Consider the following 17,683-nt stretch of genomic DNA (forward strand, 5'->3'; position numbering starts at 1 on the left):
GTTTTATTGAAGGCTCAGCAATAAAGAAGCAGTTGCAAGTTTACCGCACTCGCCTTTTGTTTGCTCGACCTCTGCTGCGCAAATTCCGAAACCAGTCGTTGGTCGTAATTTGTCGACAGAAACTGCTGTGGGCTTTATTAAGGTGCTTAGATAGTCTGTTACCCGAGTACGGTGAAATTTTCCAATCGCTACTTTGGTATTTGGGCATTGTAATCCCGGGTTGATGGGCACGGAAACTTTTTAGTGCCAGTTGTGTGCCACACGAAAACAGTTGAAGTGTTTGATAATAAAGATCGCAACAGCGCCAGTTTGAACAAAAGCCGGCAATCAGACGTACTATTTATACCGTTTGATTTGTTTGCTTCCAATACTGTTGCCTTGTTCTATGTAACTATGTAGTCAAATAACTTTTTCAATGCTGCATACAGCGACAAAAGAAAAAGAGAAAATTCATGTATTGAACGTCGACAATAGGTACATATGAAATTGCACTTTTTGTAAAGATTTATGGATTTTATAATACACATTGTGGCTCAGCAAATATTCTGTGAGCAAATGAATAGATTTGTGTTTTAGTTCTTCGATGTAATGGCACTTGACGTCACAATTTCAATGACGTTATGTACGTTATATGCGATTGAATGAAGTGAAAAAAACAAGACTGAAAACCTATTGTCATTCCCATGTCATGTGGACGGGATAGAAATCATAGCGGTCTGGCATTCCGCGGTGTGAGAGGTTTGCGAAGGGAGATGCACTCCAAACAAACACAGGCTGTTGGTCGTGTGTCGGACCACACTCTGCCACCATTTCGTAGTTTCTGTACCACAGTATAAACAATATTATTAAAGACCTGACATATGTTGCATCATTATACTGTCGAGTTTAAAATTTTAGACGTCAGTGTGATGGCAGCAACAGAATAAATATTGTGTTACAAATGACGGGATGCACCTTTAAAACAAGCAGGATTGACAATGATGTTCATATAATGGGTTTGTAGAAGGGTAGCAACCGAATAATAGTGGGAAATTTTGTACAAAACAATAAGAAAGCGGGCCATATGTGAACACAATATTAATGGCCTGATTGGGGATTATAAATGTCAGTTTGTTTATACCTACTTAATAATTGCTTGTGGCAACTACATAAATCGTAGCAATGCGATAGGTAGGTACGCACCAGGCTTTTCTCAAACGTTTTTGTCCATGAAACCCTGTAGGGTTATTTGAAATTGACAAGGAACCCCAAAATCGTCCAGTAAACCGATCACAATAATTGTAGTATATTCCGGAAACTCGAAAGGTTATCAAAAATGTTAATTTCGCCAATACTATTTTTTCTTTTGGGCGTTTTTACGTTTGTCGCCCAAAGGCTTCGAACAAATTCACCATATAGGTGGAAAATGAAACAAAAGTATACACCGCGAAGGTGCTGGGAACGGCGCAACGACAAAAATATATCACCTCATCATATCGCTGGTTGTAACTTTTACGTCAGTAGCTCCGTGATTCCGGAAACCGAGTGCTGCGATTGGATATTTTCCCTCAGGAATGTTGAGATCAGAACGAGCTGCGATTGTGTTCTCTCCGCTATAGGGGGGTGTACAGTTGCAAGCGGACAACGGGTCGTGTTTAAAGTCGTTGTATCTGTAATAGAAGGGATATACATTTTTGCGTAGTAATTGGTTGCATTTCTAATGTATAACAGCATTTTAGCTTTGGCTTTCATCTTCAAAGTTATTAACTCCAAATATTTTGCACCCTGGTTGCATATTTTTTTCCCAATTTGGAATATTTGGGCATGCGAAAACGACGCTTGTCTAAAACTAAAAGCAAACTAATTCAAAAGGGTCTTAAGTTTTCCCGATGTTGACATAGTTACAAGATGTAACGATCGTAATCAACCTGCTTTTATGTCTCTGTGTCAATACCGTTACAAAGTACAGGAGAACTCCCATTGCTGAAGAAAATCTACAATGGAGCAAAGGCTAATTGGACACTGTGATAGCTGATCGTTAAACTTAGCCTTTTCAACTCCCAAATCCGCAATGTAAAAAGCAAATGTTTTTCCGTCAAGTGACGGAATTTACCCGTTTGAATTAACCGACTTTATTGCATCGTAACAGAAAACCTCTACGGAAACGGTCTATTTGGCAAACAGATAAACTTTGTGACTTGGTTCTAAATTCCAAGTTAATGATCCATTTAGTCGTTATCGAAGGATAACAATGTACAAATAAAAAACGCTGTGCAACCGTGCGCTTCACCTCATGAGCTTAATCATGTGATCAAGATCGGCGACCTTTGATTGGTCGCGCGCGAAGATCAGCGCCCGCGGGGTCTTGTCATAGGAAAACCAGTCGCCGAACTTCTTTTCCTGCTTCTCGAATCCCCCAGTTTTAAAAATTGATTTGAAATATCTGCATGGTTTAAAACAACTTTAGGTAAATAGTTTGGGCAACTGAAAACCAGAATTCAATGATCACAAAAAGTCTAGGTGAGCCACAATAGTTGTCCAAAGGCAAAATTGGGAATGCAAATTGTAAATCTTTGACCCACATGGAATATTGATAGAACGGTTCAATGGCTTCGCAGCCAAGCTGGATCAGCTCACCAGTGTACTTTGGCCACAATATACCCAGTGAAGCCACTGAGCTCATGTAGCTCAGTTGGTACAGCGTTGGGCCTGGTTAGCCCAGGGTCGTGTGTTCAAACCTCACCGGGGGCTTGATTTTTCAGATCTCACTTCGACTTGTCGGGAAAAGTGGCTGGTCCAGCTTGGCTGCAATGCCTTGGCTGCGAAGCCTGTGAACCTTATGATCAGAATATTAGAGCTGTGATCGCCAAATATAAAGGGCCTGCGCAGTGGGGCGTGCCTTGCTATTCGAAAGCATGGTAATACTTCTGCGTTGATAGAACGAATATTAATAACATAAATTTAAGTCTCCCGATATGTAAAGATATATCAACACTTGACGACACTAGTTCTTGTGCATACGAACGTTGTGATTTTCAACACGAAATAGTGTTTTGTTTAAAAAAAGTTTGGAAACACTAAATAGTTACATAAAACACAGTAACTTACGGTGAGTTGTAACTTGGCCAGTACATCTGGTTCAGGAATACGTCGGTAACATCGTTGTACTCGATTGTCCCACTGTTAAAATTACGTCTTTAGAAACTTTTAGTTGTATAAAAACATAAAAACTCACGGAATTTGTTCCAGCAAGTACAACAAACCGCCCGCTGTAGGTTTCTGGCCGCGTACGAACTTGTTGTAATCCACAACCATCCATTGGTTGTTGTAGCTGTAAGAAAGTATGGATTAGCCCAACTGATGCCGTAAGAGCTTATTTTAGAAATCTGTAACCCTAGCTAGCTTTTAATTATATCCACTGAGCACTTTTTCAAGTCAACAAACAGATTTTTAAATCCACGCAAGTTTTACGAACAACAGAATATAAACATTAACAAATTGTATGCAAGTAGTTTAAGACTATAAATAAACCCAACTTTCCAAAACAATTAAGCCTTACGTTCCACTATTGTATTGGGAAAATATTTCACACCACTCCCGACCGTCATTGGCCATCCGATTTGCTGCCATGTTTCGAAATCCCTCCAAAACAGAATTTTGTGGGGTTACATATTTCCAAAGATCACTGTTGCTATTTCCAATAGTAGTTTCAATTGTCACCTGTTGTATTACATATTTTATTGCACAATTGCTATGTTATACTTTCACCAAGGATCTTATAAGTGTTTACCAGTCCAGAAGAAAGAATGTAAAAATCATCGGCAGAGTAAATTCTTCCAGGGCCCGAAGAAAATGAGCTGGTATGTCCTGGCAATGGATTCCCTGAACAAAAAAAGGACAACATCATGTTAAAAGAGTTGTATTGAATACAGTGGCATTATATCAACTAATTCTTAGCAAAGGGTTAAGTCTGTACCTTGTGCATCCTTAAAATTAAGCGTGTATTTCTTCATAATCCTTAACATGGAAGTGTACGCATCCCAAGTGTCATGTGCAGAGAAGAGATCTGCATAGCCTGGAAGCATCTTGATGAGAGCAGAACAGGAACCAGAACCCAATACATGACTTGAGGAACCGGTCAGAGCTGTTTGGAGATCCTCTAAGTCCCCATCAATGTTGAGTAGGCTTTAAAGAGATTTTAATATGCTTCATGTAGATGATTATAGTGCATGGATAATAAATGCAGCCTAAAGATGAATTTGTCTGATGTTTTACTCAATAGATAGGGTTATTTTCATATAGATAGAGTTCTATCTTGGGAGTCTGGTAAATTAGCAAAGAGCAAACATATCTGTTTAATGTTAACATTGGGTTAATTAAAATATGCTGGTAAGGTGTAGGTAGCTTTCATACTGGCTCACTTATGTATATAGTTTTGAGCATACAGGTTTACAATGCAAATCTGCCGCCAATAAACAACTTACAGCATTCCAAAGGGCTTTAGTCTAATACTTAGATCAACTTTCTGTCGGTGATAACCATCCTCAAGTCCTTGTATTTGCAATAGCATTAAATGAATCTACAAATCAAAAAATGCAGCATTGGTTCAGATCAGGTTCTCAACCGGGAAGCTGAGACACCCTGGGGTTTCAATGGTAACCTTCAGGGTTGGTGCGAGCTTTTCTTTGTATTCCATATTTTACCGGTTAATTGGTTGTGTAACACTGTATCGCATGCAAGCAAGAAAAGACAGAAGGCCTTTTGCTATTCATTGGATGGCTGTAATTGGGTGCCACAATATTTTTAGATTTCAAGTTGTAACTGCCATACCTGCTCCCAGTAGGGGCTCTTGGTTACTTTAATCATTGATAACATGTATTCAAGATTTGCTTGCAAGTACTTTTCCAATCTGGTGCAGTAAGTGGTTTGTTTTTGGCAGAAATCTACAAAATAAAGCTTGTTGCATATGTTTTGCCTAAATAAACAGCTTCAAGTTTTGCCATACACTGGTGAAAACTTCATCGGGACAAACCATATTAAAATCACAACACACATCACAAAGTTAACAGTCAAATTAAGTGCAACTACCTTTAAGTTCATTTTCAATTCTATCAGCAATCATATCTCGAGTCATATATCCTTCCGAATATCCAGCGGCATAAGCTTGCATGGTGTTGTTGAACAAACTGTTCGTTTTTACCTCAAGTTGGGACCACCTATAAAAATCATCAATTCATAGGAAGGAACTAATGATTGAAGTACAAGTATGTTATTTTAGCATAGTTTACTATATCCACTGATGTATTTTATTTTGTGCATATTTTTATGGTTATATTTCAAAAACAGTTTGTTAACAACTGTTGGTTGTCAACATAAAAAAATTGCTCATTTACCCAGTGGTTTGTATTGTGTTGGAAAACTTCATAACTGACACTGCCTTTTCATTTTCTTGGGTGGAGAGAATTCGGAGAACTGCTTCATTGTTCTTTTCAACAAAGAGGCCATATTCATTCGCAGAGTGTGTGTGTGGCTTGTGCATGTGCTTCATATATTCAAAATTAGCAGTTGCCCCAAGATGGACAAGCAAAGCAAGAACAAGGGCAAAAATATAACCCATATTGAACAGTTTTCCTACGAAGCAAAACCAACCAATATTTTACCGTTTTAATGTAAAATTGGAAAATCTGTGGTGAGCCGTCTGAATTGCTATCTTACGACACTATACAACTACAGAGATTTGCCTAAGCGAAGGAAACAGGATATAACTTCGTTTATCTCAAAAAGCGTGCAGGCTGTCAGTAACGTTGGGAGAAAAGCCACCTCTATTCAAAACAAATATGCAATCTGTTAAGCGCTCAGTACAGTAACTTTACCAATAGTGTATGGCAAGAGCACAGGGTTAAAAACAGAAGCGTTAATAAAGTAGCAGAATTAGTTTACAACGATTGTCTCATATTTTGTTGTAGGTTTTAGTGTAATATTCCCCGTTTTCAATCAAAGAACTCAGGGTGGTTTTCCTTTAAAGACCACCTCCGCATCAATATGACCTCATAATAAAGTGTGTCCTGTAGGCAGAAATGCTTCTGCTTGAGCTAGCACCTGATTACAACAGCAAGGTATCCACATGCCTCCTGCCTGCAATTGATTGCTGATAACTTGTAGAAAACAACCGTTTGCTCAGGACAGAACATTTACCAAGCAGTTGGGAGTATGCTGTTGACGCTGCTTGTTGTACTTAATTCGAAGTACAGGATACTTTTGTTTTTGCTAAAATAATGAACTACAAAACTCTATGCAGTTTTCCTTTGGTGCTATTTTGTATCAGTCTTGCAAAAGAAGTATCTACAGCCGAAATCAGCCCTTCTAGCGTCAAGAATTTTCAAGATGCGGTCAAGGCCATTCGCGATGATGTTATGGGAGCTTCCAAATTTCAAAAGCACATCGACGACCTGGTAAAGTTGGAACGTGTGCCACTGGATGGTCGCAAAATCGCCCTGGATGTGGCCAACAGTTTAAGTAAGACGTTTAAAAGTCGGCGTGTGGTCTTGAAACGCCTTTCTGATGCCATAGTGAAGTCTTTATCAGCTGAAAACAATTTCAAAGACGCCCGTGAATGTTGCAATATATCTCGACAGGGAAATAAATATGACAGTCGTTTCCAAACCATTGTAAGTACAGCACTGCTTATTTTTGTAAAGTAGTGATGTGTTTGTGTGTAATAAGTGTATACTCCATTACAAATAGCCAGAGAGATATTCCATTGATCAACTGTATAATTATGATTTTGTAAGGTTGACACCAAAGAAGAATGCAACATTTTGGCCCCTACTGCACCGGAAGTTAAAAAATCCGCAGGAAACGAGTTTCTTGAAGCAGCAGTGGAAAACCTGAAGGCCTATCCTGGTCTGAGGTGGCAGTATTTTGGCTCTGAGGAAGGTGTATTACGACGATTTCCTTCGACGCCGGCTGGTAGCTGCAAAACAACCTACGATAACAGATACCGCCCTTGGTGAGATTATCTTCATCAGTTTGAAGTTGCAATATTTTGCCGCTGTGCCTATTAAGGCCATTAAACGCAGCATTGCTGTATACAAAACGTTTGTTCGCGAAATTGTCAAAAGCATTGTTTGCCCAGTTTCAGTTTTGCAATGTTTTAAGTACCGTGTAGCCTACATGTTACTGTTTCTTAGGTTATTTTGACATAAAAACGTTTTTTTACTCATTTCGTAATGCAAGTAATAACTGCAAAGCCTGTCACAATTTTGCAGAAAGCGATATTTTGGTCCCATATTTTCGGGTGGTGCTGTAGGTTGTAGTGTTGATAAAATGTTTGTCGACAACCTGGAAACTCCCCAAGTTTCATAATTAAAATTGAATACCATTTGATATTTTGCTTCAGGTATGTGCAGGCGACAGCCCCCAAGCCGAAAGACGTGGTTGTCGTAATAGATCGCTCCGGGTCAATGGAAGACTTTGGGAAGATGGAGTCTGCAAAAAACGCGGCTATCACTGTTTTGTCGACGCTCACACCCGACGATCGCGCAACGGTTATAACTTTCTCCACTGAAGCATACGCCATTGGTACCTCAATATCAGCACGCGCCGTTTCCTCCAGGCAGTTCTTCGATGCTGGACATAAGTAAGTAAATCAACCACTTTGCAAAAAACTGCTATCGCACCCTAAACTATAATTTGTTAAAAAAAAAAAAAAATAAAACTATTTTGTGCGTACCTTACATGTATATGATAGTGTATCTTTGTTTACCTTTATGAATTAATTGGACATTAACAAACCATTCTCCGAGTAAAAAGGAGTTTTAGGTCCTCTCGAATGTCTCTTCCCGTTATAATCGTCAAAAGTTTAATTAAGTCGTATACTTGTTCATATTACGCAAGCTCATAGTTTCGCTCTACCCACATTTTTCTGTGACTCACAACTTCCTTCTTTGCTATTCCCAGGGAGTACAGGAACACCTCCTGTTTTCGTCACACTCTCGCGTCGGCAACGCCAATGAACATTCGCCGTATGGTGTCAGTGGTAAATATGACCATCCCGTATGGAGAGACGAATTACAGCAAGGCGCTCGCACTGGCCTTTGATTTCCTGAAGGAGTCGTATTTGAGGGACTTGAAAAGTCACGAATCTTTGCACGGGTTCGATTGCATTCTTAACTTATGTGTGACCCAATAAAATTTACTGTATTTGACCACCGCATAACAAACCGTCCTCGCGCTATATCCAAGGGCACAAAATTCTGTCATTTATACGGGATCGTGTTCGTCTACATGTATATTCGATTGACGCAAATCCAGATTCATTGAAAATGAAAGCAAATGGTTTAGTACTTGTTTTGTTCTGTGGGTAAATGGAAATTCTTTAATCAATATGTAATTTTTGCATATAATCGGTAGAACAAACCAAATATTTCAACTATACAAGCCGAAATAAATGTTATTAATGTGGACGGGATATAACCTGGGCCGTTTAATGCGAGTTGTCAACATATTTTGGGTTATATTCAAAGAAACAACAAGATGGAAGATATCACCAAGACTCGCGACCGCGTCATCCTCTTTTTATCCGACGGAGAACCATCCGATTCACCCAAACGCATCTTCACCTTAATTCGGGATCGCAACCTCGAGTTGCATAACAGCGTCATCATGTTGTGCTTCGCCCTCGGCAGTGGCACATTCGGTTCCGTGCTGAAACTTATGGCGGCACAGAACTTCGCTAAAGCCAGCGGCACAATTCCTGCTCCTACGCCTGGGTTTTTCCGCCACGTGGTGGACGTGCGTCACCTTCGCTTTGCTATGGGGTCCTATTACAATTTCTTCGCGAAACACCAAGACAAGCATAATTCTGTATTCGACGATTTTCCTGTCATGTGGAGCGTGCCTTACTTCGATGCGTTTGGATTGGGGATGGTGCTGACTGCCGCTTCGCCAGTTCAAGTTAACAGTAAGTCATACGGTTTCCCAATACTGTATGTGTTAAACCAACATAATGTGTTTGCTGTGCCTCAATGCAAAAGCAACCGCTGTGAATAAACAAAACCTGAAATGTTGAATATTTGGAACCTACAGTTTTGTTGATCTTCAAAATAAACAATATAGCCGCTATGTCCAGCACGCACCTACATTCGTTACAATAAGTTTGTAAGAAACAGTGGAAAAGTCTGCCAAATGAATTTTACAGCAGTTATATGGGCCAAATTGTTTGCATCAATCATGCATATTTATGCTCGGTCCATTGGAGAAGTTTGCCCTGCATGTTCATGACCTGCCTCCACCATACATTGCACGATCATGTGAAGGGCATATATGCCTCGTTTACAAGATGGATGTCTTCCTGTGCGTTACAGGAAGTTTTGTAATGTAGCAAGTCTTAAATTACATGCGCATTTTCTGCATTTGAATGAACTTTGTATATTAAAGTCTGTTCCAGTTAACCAATTTCTCATGTTGTTGTTTCATGTCACCACATGATAAGGCAGAGTCGCCCCACCGCAAAGGTCCTTTGCGATTTTTCAGCTATATCATATTTTGATGATTAGTTTCACTGGAATCGAAGCCAATCTAAAGAAAAGTCACTTTCGAAACGAGATATGAATAATTAAGCTGTGATGTTTACCCAAAGGCCTGTCGGGCCCAAAGCTCTAACCGACTATAGGCTGCAAAAGCACAGCGGTTAGAGGGAATATACTGTGGTCAAGCTACACTTGTGTGATAGAGTACAGCAACATGCCAAGTGGGTTTGATCCTGCTTGGCTGTAATCCCAGTGAAACTAATGTTGGTAAATATGAACTCTTTCTCTCTTACACGTTGTTTGCCCCAGCAGTGCCACCCACATAATGCTTGTTTTTTATTGCTTTTTGACTATGATTGGAATATGATGCTTTAGTGCACATGAACCACCAATATTCATAAGAACACGCCGACCAGCTTAAAACCTTTCAAACGTCCACACACACACACTATAATATATATTATATATCAGGATTGACAATATATTTATACTATGGACCCTTTCAGACGAGCTGCGCGGCGTGGTGGGAGTCGATATCACGATGCACGAACTTTTCGCTGACGTCACATATTTCCGTGTTGCCGCGCACACAACGTATGCATTCCTGGTCGATACGTCGGGCCGAGTGCTAATGCACCCATTTCTACCGGCCCCCGTCGCTGTGCACGACGACCCAGTCATTACTGGCATAGACGCTTTAGAACGCACGGAAGCTGTGCGGCGGTTTGTCAAAAACACTCTGCACTCTGTGAACCTCGGTAAGGGACCAAGTGGTCGTCCTTCCCGCCACAGTGATGTGTTTACTGGCGTCTTCCGCACTGTGCGCGTACTTCCTGTGGTAAGTGCTTTATTCTGGTGGGTTTGTGATCTTAAACCAACAATGGAGCAGGAAAACCCACACAGAAGTGTGATAAGCAATAGCGACGTTGGTTTAACGCGCGCTGTTCCTTTTATAATACACAATATGCACACAGACTACAGTTTATTATTGTTTAGAAAACTGCTGTCCAATATGAGTTTTCCTGTTCAGGCCATTGTTAGCTGCACCTACGTATCATTCCTTGTTTTGGGTGTTATCCCACATATGTATACGAGCACTATTACCAAAGTTCAAGGCCCCCTAATGATGTTTACATGTCGTGCAACCGCAGGCTATGTGTTCGTTATGTCTGTGAATCTTGTTATCTAAACGCTTATTAGGAAAGGTTACAATGTTTTGCAGGATCACCGAGGTGTCAACGCCCACAACGCAACGTTAACATACTCCTGTGTAAGTGTGAACGGGACTCGCTTCGTGCTGTGTGTTGTAGTGGAAGCCAATGTTACGTCGATCACGAGTCTGGGCCCGCAACCCGAACCCAACGATTTCAGCTTCCTTTATCACAGGTGATTCCCCCAAAATATACATCAGGAAAATCTCTCAGTAGATATTTCACCACTGGGGCCGAATTTAAAACGTGAGCTATTCGAACTGTTGGGAAAAAAACTGCTAAGCTATATTGGTCGTTGGCACGCTTATTTAAAACTTTACTTCATGAATAGATTTAATTAGATTTAAGTAAATTAACTTTGATCAATCTGATCCACCCCGCATCTTTCCAAAATCTGCAACAACTTTGGACTGATACGGCCTGATCGTGGTGTCGAACTTACATAAAAATATATTTTGAGAATTTAGCAATTTCATTTTGTCTTAAGATTTGATCTACTCACGCCTCCAGACCTGTGTCGTCACCAGAACAACGCGGTGACTGAAAATCGGTCTGCTGTCATGTTCGCCCCTCCGTCCTTCGTGGATAGCGGCGGGTATTCGGAATTACCCGAAACCGTTTCTCTCGTTAACGGGTAAGTGCGTAAAGCTACCTAATTTTCAAGATTGCCAGTAGGACCGGTGCTATGCGACATGTTCGGGGTCCTCTTTTACAATGAAGTATATATATAACATTTTTTTGTCTGCTTGAGTTATCAATTTCATTGAAATACAAACAACATTATAAGTGGTACCTCCATTCAGATTATTGTATTTCTTTTTAATTTTTCCGAACTTACAACGAATATTCAAGTTTAAATAAAAGTATCAATAATTTACTTCATATAACGACCAACTTTGGTGAGCGTAAACACGTGCCTTTCAAGTACACGTGCCATTGTCAAAGTTCATCGAAAAACGCAGTAACAAACCCTGTTATTGATGGGAAAAGTTCCGTCTTCATTTGAACGGTGTTTATGGCTATAATATCTTGAATACCACCCCAAAACTATAATATCGCATTTTCGAGCATGTACATATTTTAATCTTCCATCGTGCCATCATGGGAACAATTGTGATTCAAACATACCAGTATTGTGCTCAGTTACCATCACTTTATGACAACCGGAAAATACGCAAGCCCGTCTTCCCCACGTTTCCGAGCCGGGGTACGAAGTGCGGTGCAAATCACGTGGGTATTGGAGCGCCTGTGGCTCGGCTCAGGTCTCAATCTGACGTCAGCACGGATGCGTCACATAACCGATCACGTAACGTGGAGGTACTTCGGCACCGAGCAAGGAACGATGCGAATTTTTCCGGGCTGCAAATTGCCCAAGTTGTACAACCCTGTCCACAGGCCCTGGTATGAGCTGGGGAACTCCCTCATCACTGAAGCGTTCGTGTCAAACCTACGAAAGGTAAATGCTGTTGTCTTTCGGTTTACTGGCGCGGCTGTGCATGTTTTCATACTTGTTACTGTGTTGGTTAGTTGGATACATATTGGATGGGTGCACCAAAAATTGAATGCGGGATTATATCTGACCTGTGTATCTTTTACAGCATATTTATCAACTCAAAATGAGTTTTGAATGTAGTTATTATTTTTATGAGTCATTGTTGCCTTTGGCATACGGTACCTAACTTATATCCCGAAGGTTTTTGTGATAACACAGAATACCAAACACCATTTAGGTTACTGTTCAAAGGGCCCATAGAACTCATGGAGGCGATGGGGACGTAGTTGCATTACACGTATACGCATGGCTTAAATTCCTGTTGTCAAATTACGCAGAATTCTACCGCAACATCGCTCCACGACTCCGTGCTAGCTGCCATCTCACCTCCGTATCTGGACGCAAACGGCGAAGGTCTCATAATCACCGTGAGCCGGGGAATCACCGAACCGCCACCTAACGGTCAGCAGAGTTTCAGTGAAAGGCCGCCGCACGTGTTCGGTGTAATGGGCGCGGATATTTTTCTCGGCTTCTTCGAAACGCTACTCAAGGACATGGTATCGGAGTGTAACGACTCGTACAAGACTTGCATGGTTCTCGACACTTCGGGTAAATGGAATTCTGTTTCTGTCCACAGCAAGGGTCCACAGTGAGCTATTTGCAGGAAGATGTTCGCGAAAAATTATAACACTTTCGCTGCCGATTTGGCGGATCTGCGAAAAGTCTATTTTTCATAACATATAGTTGGTAACATCTGAAATCACCAAAAAATTCGAATATTTCACCTGTGATGGTGGTCCACTGATACAAGTCTTCGTAAGCTTTCCTTCCCACTTACTGGTGAAAGAATCCCTTATGAGTTTAACCAAACTAGAATATTTAAGCGACCGTGCCCCATGCCGTTTACTCGTGCTTGCGAAAACGAAAATGGACATAAAAATCCAAAAGGGAAAAGTGCGACGGTTTTCTCAATACATTTTTCTATACAATGCAACATGCACTATGTTGTTAACCACAGGTTTTGTTATCTACGATCGTCGTTTGTCTGCCCACGAATCACTCGCCGTCCAATACGCGGCCAACGGCGGCTATCACGTGACCCATGCCAACCCCCACGTTGCTTGGACGTTGATCAGAGAACGAATACTTGTGCGTCGAAAGTGCACTGACCTGGCATCTGTGACGTACAAGTAAGTGTCCCCTTTTTGTCTGGTCGTTGTTTAATTATGAAAACGCAATTGAATCCTCTTTTATACTTAAATATAAGAAGTGGCGGTTGCGGCTAGCGATCAGAGGATTTCACTGTGTTTTTGTCACAACTGGTTGGTATGTGTTTAAATTCATTTAAGACGAGTTCATTGGTCTTTAATATTTTTGTATAAAGACTCTTTGTTAAATAGTATATGTTTGTGATCATGGGTATTCTGTTTATAGTTCTTAACTTTAAAATGGAGAAAATGTCGGTTGACGGTGTTCAGTCACAATTCAAATATTTCTACCAGGGTTGGACACAAGATCGACGTGAATAGATTGCGCGAGGTCGCAGCGTCACTTCCGTTCGATATCGCACACGTGACCGGAACTAACGTGGTTTTGCTTGTCATCCCTCTTGCTTATTGGGATGTGGGTAAGATGAAGTTGTTGTTTGTAGATGCAAATCGAAAATTTCGTTTGCAAAATGTGTAATTTTACCTTGGCTATGCTACGAGTATAAGAGGCCTACTAGTTGTCGTTGATTGTTACAATTTAGGAGTTTATGATAAGACAAGTACCTTTCATTAACTGTCAACAATTACTTTTCGGCGCTACAGAGTTTTGCGTCACGCCCTACACATGCACAGACATTATATTCTGTTAGTTGAAATTTATCAAAGGACAAACTTGCAGAAAACATGATAATTTTTCAGCTACTCGGTGCGTTCTCCATAAGACCGAACAGGAGCGTTGTCACAGCACGAGAGCCGCGTCGTGCGAGTCACCATGCGTTGATATGTACGGCGCCACTCGCCACTACGACAACTGCCTCAACCTCTACAACCACACGTGGACGTCCGACCCTCCACCGTGCTTTCCCGACAAATTCAATGCGATGGAAGCATCGGACACAAGTGCGGCTGAACTTACTACAGTCATCAAGCCAGACCTTTTGAAGCAAACCGATATAGACCCACAGTCTTTGCCAATTTGCCAGAATGAAATCGCAAACGGTTACATCCTGCCGTCGCGTATTCATCACACCAACGTGGTGAACGAGATCCACCTGCAACCTCCACCTGCAGGAGAAATGGCGCCAAAACAAAAGTTTATTATTTACGTGGTGTGTGTGGTCGTGCTTCTCGCGGCTGTGAACTTGGGATTAAATAAACGGAGGTTAAGGAAATTGTGCAACAAAGAGGAGAGCGATGCACGACCGAAAGAAACAGTTGACGAAGAAGAAGAGGAAGAAGCAGATCTACCAGAAGATGCAGAGACGCGTCAATTCGTAACGAGCCAACGGATGTAGTATTTCCACTAGACTCTTGCGTTCTCAGGCCTATGCACGTCCTTCAAACGGTACTTGATTGTAGTTCGCTATCTTGTCGTTATATGTTGCCAAGCATTGTTTTGACTGCTGTGTGATTGCACTGTGCGAAGCAAAAACTGCCCGACGTTTGCAAATAAATGTTTATTTCCAACAAATCCGCAATGCCTTTTCCATTCGGGGCTAAATTTCTGGTTTGAGTTTTCAAGCATGATTGCGTCGAAACGGAACGCGGAAACGCAATGAAATGTCCCAATTTCTTAACTCCCGGGAAAATATCGACAGCCGTTCAAACATATTGACCTACAATGCATGTTTGCTGATGGTGAAAAAATGTTTGCAGTTGGTTTGTTTGTCTAGGTGGGAAACATGCAGCACGAACTTTGTTCTCTTGTGCATTAATCGTTATGTTGGGGTAACTATTGAAACAGCATCGGTTTTTCGTCAGCAGTACAGGTGGACTGTGTTAAGTTATTTATGCACCAAGAGACCAGTTTAATATCAAACTAAAAATCGCGGTGTTTTTTGACAATACCGCCTGGAAAATCTGTATGTTAAAACGTAGAAATTATGAAAACGATTTGGATTGTTTTTACATTGGTAGCAAGGTACGTCCATAAAATATGTTGATTTTAATTGCAGTTTGTCAACTTTTATGTCACAACCAACCCATTACATTGTGCTGCTCTTAACAGGTTGTACGGGAATCACCTTCCTTCTGGTAACAATGAGGTTTCGCGAGAAAATGATCTGGTCTTAAAATTTAGGTACGCTACGTGTTATATTCTGAATATTTTCCATTTGTTCGTAGGAAATAACGCGTTCACGTTTCTTTTTCAAAAATGTTGTAGGATATGGATGCACGAGCATGAAAGGACATACATGACCGAGGAAGAACAATCCGCACGCTTCTCCACCTTCACCGCAAACGTGGGCAAAATCGATGTGTTAAACAAACTTTATGCTAAAAATGAAATTAAGTTTGCTCTGAACCGCTTTGGTGACATGAGTGAGGAAGAATTTCGCACCAAAATACTGATGCCGAAACGACAACCGGTATGTTTGCTTGCCGGGTGATATTTCATAAAGTTTTATCCATTGTTGAGATTGGCCGAGTTCCAAGTTGGCAACACTGTTCTGTAGTTGTTAGTGTGTTTGTCTCAAACGGCAATATTAACTCAAACGGCAATAAAAATTATACAAGTTATGCGGTGATGAACTAAATTTGCATTGCTTAGTTTAAAAAAAGCAAAAATATTGCATAGCATTTTCGTTACAGGCAGTTTTTCCACAATCCAAGCTTTATCAAGCAGAAAGCTTGCCGACGGACTTGCCACAAGAATTTGATTGGTCAAACCAAGGGGTTGTAACAGTTGTACGAGATCAAGGTGAATTACCATTGCGTTCAAGATGAGCAATACTTTCTGACAGATGCTTTGTTTACAGGTGACGCTGGCACATGCTGGGCCTTCAGTGCTGTGCAAAACATTGAAGGGCAATGGGCACTAAAAACAAAGAATTTGGCCGAGCTATCTGTGGAGCAAGTGGTTGATTGTGATCCGTCTCAGGATAATGTACAGTACGTTTTTATACATGTTAGCTGTCATATAGGGGCTGAAACTCATTTTTTATTTTTGTAGAAACAAAGCTGACTGCGGCGTATTTGGAGGCTGGCCGTATCTTGCTTACGGGTATATCGAAAAAGTGGGCGGAATTCAATATGAGAATGATTACCCATACTGTTGCGGTTTGGGTGGCGACAACGGTGAACTTTGGGTGGCATTAGGTGTTTCATTTTCAATTGTATGAAAAATTGCCTTTACAGGAACTTGCTACATATGTCAGGCCTACGGGTATAACAAAACTTTGTGCGGGCCGCCAGTTGAGTACTGCAAGAAGGAAGACAGCTGCTGGGCCAAACTCAAGCCTTACCTATTCGTCACGGGCCTTAGGGTATCCGGATGGTCTTGGTTTAAAAAGGTGGTTACATCTTTAGGTTTAAGATTGCGTTTTGCGATGGTATACAGGCTAAATAGAGTGTTTCCGTAGAATGAAACCGAAATAGCGCAGGCCTTGGTGATGACTGGGCCTCTGTCTGTGGCTATAAATGCGGGAACATTGCAGTTTTATAAATCAGGCGTATGGGACCCTCTAGTCTGCGACCCGAATTCGCTAGATCACGGTAAGATTTTCAGCAATGCGAGCGTGAACAGTCGATGGTAGAACGTTGGCATTTTTGGCAAAATAGTTTCCAACTAATTGTAGGCCTATATGATATTTTTTTTTGCTAGTGTGCTTTTTATGTTTCGTCCATATTTTTCTTGAAGCTGTTTTAATCACGGGATACGGGACGAGCAAGAGTTTGTTCGGTACAAAAGATTATTGGAAGGTGAAAAACTCATGGGGGAAGAAATGGGGAGAGGATGGTTACTTTAGAATTGCTCGTGGAAAGGGAAAATGTGGAATTAACACCCAAGTTACTACCTCTCATCTTGGATAAAATGATAAACATCCCAAGTTGTGACATATTCACAAAGTAAAGCTACAATCGATACTTTTCCTTTTGAGGTTATTCTATGTATTTCCTGTGTTCATTCTAACATGTACATTTTACTACAATTGTGTTTTTAGATTCAAAGATTAATAAACATGATTTTGCAAAAAAACACGTTGGCCTATAATAACGCAACCACTTGACCACGACATTGTGCCATAGCCAATTTGCATTTAGTAGCAACAGAAAAGCGTTCGCCAGACTGGTGGCGTTAGGAGTGGGGCCACAACACAGTTACCTATTTCTACCGAGAAAGCGGTTTCTAAAGAAGGTTTCTCAAAAAGAAGTGACAAACGAAATAAATTAAATTAAATATGATAAGCATGTGGAGCCAATAATATGAATTTGTGTATAAGCTGCAGACAGATGGCCACTGTGGAAGTCTTTGCTTGGCCG

The 17,683-nt window shown here is 41.0% G+C and overlaps 3 protein-coding genes across 4 annotated transcripts; 2 read left to right on the forward strand and 1 right to left on the reverse strand.

The window, feature by feature from the left end:
* Positions 1–457: 457 nt before the first annotated feature.
* On the reverse strand, positions 458–5,606 carry LOC145889019 (putative aminopeptidase PLBD2). Its single transcript, XM_082979893.1, has 12 exons — positions 5,373–5,606; positions 5,068–5,195; positions 4,810–4,922; positions 4,464–4,558; positions 3,956–4,164; positions 3,770–3,861; positions 3,539–3,699; positions 3,215–3,310; positions 3,088–3,159; positions 2,270–2,422; positions 1,467–1,649; positions 458–820 (listed from the first exon to the last, which is right to left on the reverse strand). Exons 1-12 carry the CDS (start codon positions 5,594–5,596, stop codon positions 676–678), a joined length of 1,671 nt encoding a protein of 556 aa, XP_082836019.1. The 5' UTR covers positions 5,597–5,606; the 3' UTR covers positions 458–675.
* A 362-nt stretch (positions 5,607–5,968) lies between these two features.
* LOC145888843 (VWFA and cache domain-containing protein 1-like) lies at positions 5,969–14,880 on the forward strand. Of its 2 annotated transcripts, none has more exons than XM_082979711.1 (13): positions 5,969–6,647; positions 6,771–6,988; positions 7,379–7,618; positions 7,939–8,133; positions 8,505–8,941; positions 10,016–10,347; positions 10,732–10,895; positions 11,208–11,354; positions 11,864–12,176; positions 12,551–12,821; positions 13,231–13,402; positions 13,715–13,839; positions 14,120–14,880. In XM_082979711.1, exons 1-13 carry the CDS (start codon positions 6,255–6,257, stop codon positions 14,713–14,715), a joined length of 3,603 nt encoding a protein of 1,200 aa, XP_082835837.1. In that variant the 5' UTR covers positions 5,969–6,254; the 3' UTR covers positions 14,716–14,880. The 2 variants fall into 2 exon arrangements, with proteins under 2 accessions (XP_082835837.1, XP_082835839.1); XM_082979713.1 differs by having other exon boundaries at positions 13,715–13,827; positions 14,105–14,880.
* Positions 14,881–15,615: 735 nt separating this feature from the next.
* On the forward strand, positions 15,616–17,233 carry LOC145890074 (cysteine proteinase 1-like). The gene is made up of 7 exons (XM_082981113.1): positions 15,616–15,789; positions 16,013–16,121; positions 16,180–16,312; positions 16,374–16,498; positions 16,559–16,713; positions 16,783–16,915; positions 17,061–17,233. Exons 1-7 carry the CDS (start codon positions 15,616–15,618, stop codon positions 17,231–17,233), a joined length of 1,002 nt encoding a protein of 333 aa, XP_082837239.1.
* Positions 17,234–17,683: the final 450 nt, after the last annotated feature.

This window comes from Ascidia mentula, chromosome 2, assembly GCF_947561715.1.
Source record: "Ascidia mentula chromosome 2, kaAscMent1.1, whole genome shotgun sequence".
Classification (NCBI taxonomy): domain Eukaryota; kingdom Metazoa; phylum Chordata; class Ascidiacea; order Phlebobranchia; family Ascidiidae; genus Ascidia; species Ascidia mentula.